The 4,631-nt window shown below is 30.3% G+C and overlaps 1 protein-coding gene across 1 annotated transcript; it reads right to left on the minus strand.

Annotated features, from left to right (window-relative positions):
• Window positions 1-2,793: 2,793 nt before the first annotated feature.
• LOC105046644 (UDP-glycosyltransferase 83A1-like) lies at window positions 2,794-4,417 on the minus strand. The gene has a single exon (XM_010925297.4). The coding sequence runs from the start codon at window positions 3,983-3,985 to the stop codon at window positions 3,104-3,106; it is 882 nt and encodes a 293-aa protein (XP_010923599.1). The 5' UTR covers window positions 3,986-4,417; the 3' UTR covers window positions 2,794-3,103.
• Window positions 4,418-4,631: the final 214 nt, after the last annotated feature.

Consider the following 4,631-nt stretch of genomic DNA (forward strand, 5'->3'; position numbering starts at 1 on the left):
CCAATAAGTCTATTTACGATGAAAAACTAAATTTATCACTAATAATAAAATATTTACGATAAAAATTTATTTTCATCATAAATAGCTTCATATTTGTGATGAAAAAAATTTCATCATAAATATAAATTATTTATGATGATTATTTTTATCATAAATAATAAAATATTTATTTTAATTTTAAATTTTTAAATATTAACGATGAAAATAGTTTCATCATAAATAATACAAGTATTTACGATGAAAACTCATTTTTCATCGTAAATACAAGTTATTTACGATGAAAAATTTTTATCACTAATATTTGAAGAATAAATTTTTTTTTTAAAAATTTAAAAATTACAGATTATTGATGATAAAATTTTTTCATTTGTAAATAATTGAGTATTTCTGATAAAAATTAAATTTTCATCGCAAATACCTCTCTATTTATGACGAAAATTTTTTATCGCTAATAATTAAAAAAATAAAAAATTTTAAAAAATTAAAAATAAAGATTATTTATGATGAAAATATTACATCATAAATACTCGAGTATTTACGATGAAAAAAAATTTCATAGTAAATAGTTGTTATTTACGATAAAATTTTTTTATCGATAATATTTAAAAAAATAAAAAATTTAAAAATTATAGATTACTTACGATAAAAATATTATGTCGTAAATAATCTAGTATTTACGATAAAAAATTATTTTTCATCATAAATATATTATTATTTATAATAAAAATTATTCATCACTAATACATGAAAAAATAAAAAAATTTAAAAATTTAAAAATTGTAGATTATTAGCAATAAAAATTTTCATCATAAATAGTATAGTATTTACGACAAAAATCAACTTTCTGTCGCCAATACATGACTATTTATGATAAAAAAATTTTATAGCTAATATTTTAAAAAAAATTAAAAATTTAAAAATTATAAATTATTTGTGATAAAAATATTATGTCATAAATTATTGCTTATTTATGATAGAAATTAACTTTTTGTTGTAAATACTCATCTATTTATAATGAAAATTTTCATCGCTAATATATGAAAAAAATAAAAAATTTTAAAATTTTAAAAATTATAGATTATTAATGATAATTTTTTTTATTATAAATAATTAATTATTTGAGATGAAAATATTTTCATAGTCAACGTCTTTTAACATCGCAAGCCATTGATGAAACTCAATTCCATCGAAATATATCATGTTGGAATCCATCGTAGTGAATAAACCAACTGCAATTCGGAACTTTAAATTATATATAAAAAAAAATCAGAAATTCTAAGTATGAGTATATCTAATAAAATCAGAAAATAAAATATAGCGTAGAAGAGAAGGAACCAAAATAAAATTCATCCAAAAACTCCATCAGCGTGCTCGGCTAAATAAGATACATCATGATGAGGCCCTAATGAAAATTATGAGTTTGTTAACTCAAAGCTGAGTTTTTTCTCATCCTCTAGGTCGATTGAAAGAAGAATTAAATTTTAGATGTAGAATGCCTGTTTACGTGAGTACTGAAGGGCAGTGGTCACTGATGCTGCTGATTTCCAAAACCGCAGACGCTTGTAGGAGCTCAACATATTGCTTCAACAGGGCACGGTTGGTACTTAATTTGGAACCGGGTGGGATTATATGATGCTTGTTACTTTTCCAATTTTATTGAAGGTCATGAAGCATGAAGCTTTTTTAGTGCTCCAAGACTAAGAAGTATGTGATGTTAGATATCATTTTTCACAAAGGACAGAAATAAGTTGATTTGAAAAATTATATAGTATTTTAGATTCACATGATGCCATTATGAAAGTATCACACCTCGAATCCAATATTTTGTTCAGTCGCGTGATGGTTAGACATTTTTTAAAATAAGATCTTAAAAAATATAAAAATCTTAAAATTCATTTTCAACCTTAAGATCCCATAAGCACTGTTAATCTTAATTCATAATAAAAATTTCACATCAATTGATATCAAATCTCATACAATTTACAAAACTTGGTCATTCAAGTATTATTGATGATGCTCAATCTAATTAATCTTTTCAAATCGAGATCCCAATCTTAATCAAGTATAAATATTTTGTAATTTTTTTTAAAAAAAAAAAGAGTTTCGAGCTTTATAGTAAGTAGTATCTAAGAGAAAAATATAAACCATGAAATTTCGCATCAAGTATCCAATATAACTCCATATCTATATATATACAAACATGCATCATATATCATTGAATATCTATGTTTCTTAAAATTGATATACCATATATATCATTATGTAAAATATTTTTTACTTAATTATGATTTCATACCTTATCATTCATATCTCATTAATATGATCTAGATCAATTAGCTGTTATCTTTAAGATTTTAGACTAATTATGGTTATACTCCAGCCCATAATTGACAAACTCAAGTATCACATTCTTGCTCGTGGTGGAGTTATTCTCAATACCATGTTCCTGCTCACGGCAGGGATATTCTCAATGCCATGTTTTCATCTATGGTGGGCTATTCTCAATGCTATGTTTTTGCTTATAGTAGGCTACTCTCTATACCATATTTCTATCTATAGTGGACTATATTCTATATCACATTCCTGCTTGCGACGAGGCTATTCGCAATTTAAGATGCCTAGTTTAAATATTTTTTTTTGATTATTAATTTATTAAATCTGAATTATACAAAGAAAAATACTGTATCATATTATATTCCTTTCAAATTCTCCCTCTCTTTCTCTCTCTTTCTTTGAGCAAAATGGTAGGTTCTGTACACCTCTTATTTCATTGACGAGGTGAACTAGAGAGAAGCAGGTGTGGCCTTGAGAACAATCCATAATATAAACTAGCTGTCAGTTACATTAATTATTTTTCAAGAACACCAAACTCATATCTGCAAAGCAATTTACGAGATCAGAGTATTTCCCTCAAAAGACCCTATCCCAAACAAAATCTACTACAGTGCAGAAAGAAGAATGATACTTAAATATTAATAAATGCATAGACCATTTCATTGGCCGTCTCCAAATGCTGCATGGCACATTCATCAGACCTTATTTTTGAGTTAGATGAAGCAAACACCAAAGGTCCATGTGCCTTATTATTGAGAAAAAGAGCTCATTATTCTTTCATGGAATCCACAAAGCTCTTGAAATTCTTATAGGAAGACCCTCCTTCCTTAGTGCACCTTTTAGCAATGTCCTTCCACATTAAGGCCCTGGCCTTCATTTCCTCATTCAAAAATATTTGGTCCACCTTCTCTTTGATCTGCTCTCTTGGAACAAATCCTTTGTCATCAGGATCTACGCTCAAACCAGTCTTCCAAACATCACAAATATAGCTCTGGTTGAGGAACTGATCGCCGAAGTAAGGCCAGCAGAGGAAAGGGACTCCATTCTTCACCCCTTCCAATGTCGAATTCCAACCACAATGAGAAAAGAAGCAAGCAATAAAAGGGTGAGCCAGTACCTGCTGTTGAGGAGACCATCCTACCAACTTTCCCTGGCCTCTAACTCGATCTCGAAACCCATCTAACCAGGCATCATCTGTCCCATCTGTGAGATCGTCTCTTACGAACCACAGTAATGGATGGCCGGAGAGTTCAAGCCCAAGTGCAAGCTCCTGGAATTGGTGCTGGTTGAAGACTGCCAAGCTTCCAAATGCCGCATAAATGATAGAGTTAGCCGGTTGCTCATCCAGCCAACTCATGCAGGTTGTATCCGCTTGCCAGAAATGCCCGACTGCCTTTCCAAATTGTTGGCTTGTGAGTAATGGTCCAACAGGCAACAAATTTGGAAAGAGTGTGAATGATGGCGACTCAAGGTCATAGAAGGAGTTGCAAATGATTGTTTCTGCAAGCTTCCTTCCTTGATTATTACTGAGCATGCACTTGAAGAAGAATCTTTCTGCTTCGAGATTACCGGCACAATTCCATGGAAGTTGGCTTGCGTGCACAGACGGCATGCCTGGGCTCAGCTGGAATCTCTCGCTCCTTTCTGGCATTCCTGCATGAAATGCAAATAGAAAAAATGCAATTTGTTGTCCTGGAGCTTGTTCTCACATAATGAGATTTGTTTTTTTTTTTAAATTATAAACATGCTTGCTATGTGAATGCAACCAGTTTTCCCAATATTTCTTACACAATAAAGAGACTAGGAATCATTGAACCAGGTAATTACTCTAACACATTAATTTTATTTCTGGGTCATGTGAATCATTTTAAAAAATATCATATCTTCAGCGGGGAGGCAAGCATGAGATTAAGCCCCATTCACTCTCTCCTTTTGATTTAAAATTTTATAAGTTTTGGATCTATGCATCTATTTTTTTTTTTCATCCTCTCAATGAATCAGATTGGACGTCCAATCTTTCTCAAGTGAAAGTTTTAGGTATGATTCGTCCAGATATTAGTAATTGGATTCTCTACAGGAATCGAATCTATTAGTCTCTTCAGCCATTTTTCCCCTTGAGATCCTTTCTATTCTTGATCTAAACCTTATCTATAGGTTTGTTAGATTGCAGGATTAAAAAAAAAAAAAACATAGATATATTTATTTTTCACCCATCAAATTTGAGCTGGGAAATGCTCTTTCTGGCATTCTGACATCCCATCCGACAAATTGTTAATGCACCTCACATCAATGCAGCG

This window comes from Elaeis guineensis, chromosome 6, assembly GCF_000442705.2.
Source record: "Elaeis guineensis isolate ETL-2024a chromosome 6, EG11, whole genome shotgun sequence".
NCBI classification, from domain to species: Eukaryota; Viridiplantae; Streptophyta; class Magnoliopsida; order Arecales; family Arecaceae; genus Elaeis; species Elaeis guineensis.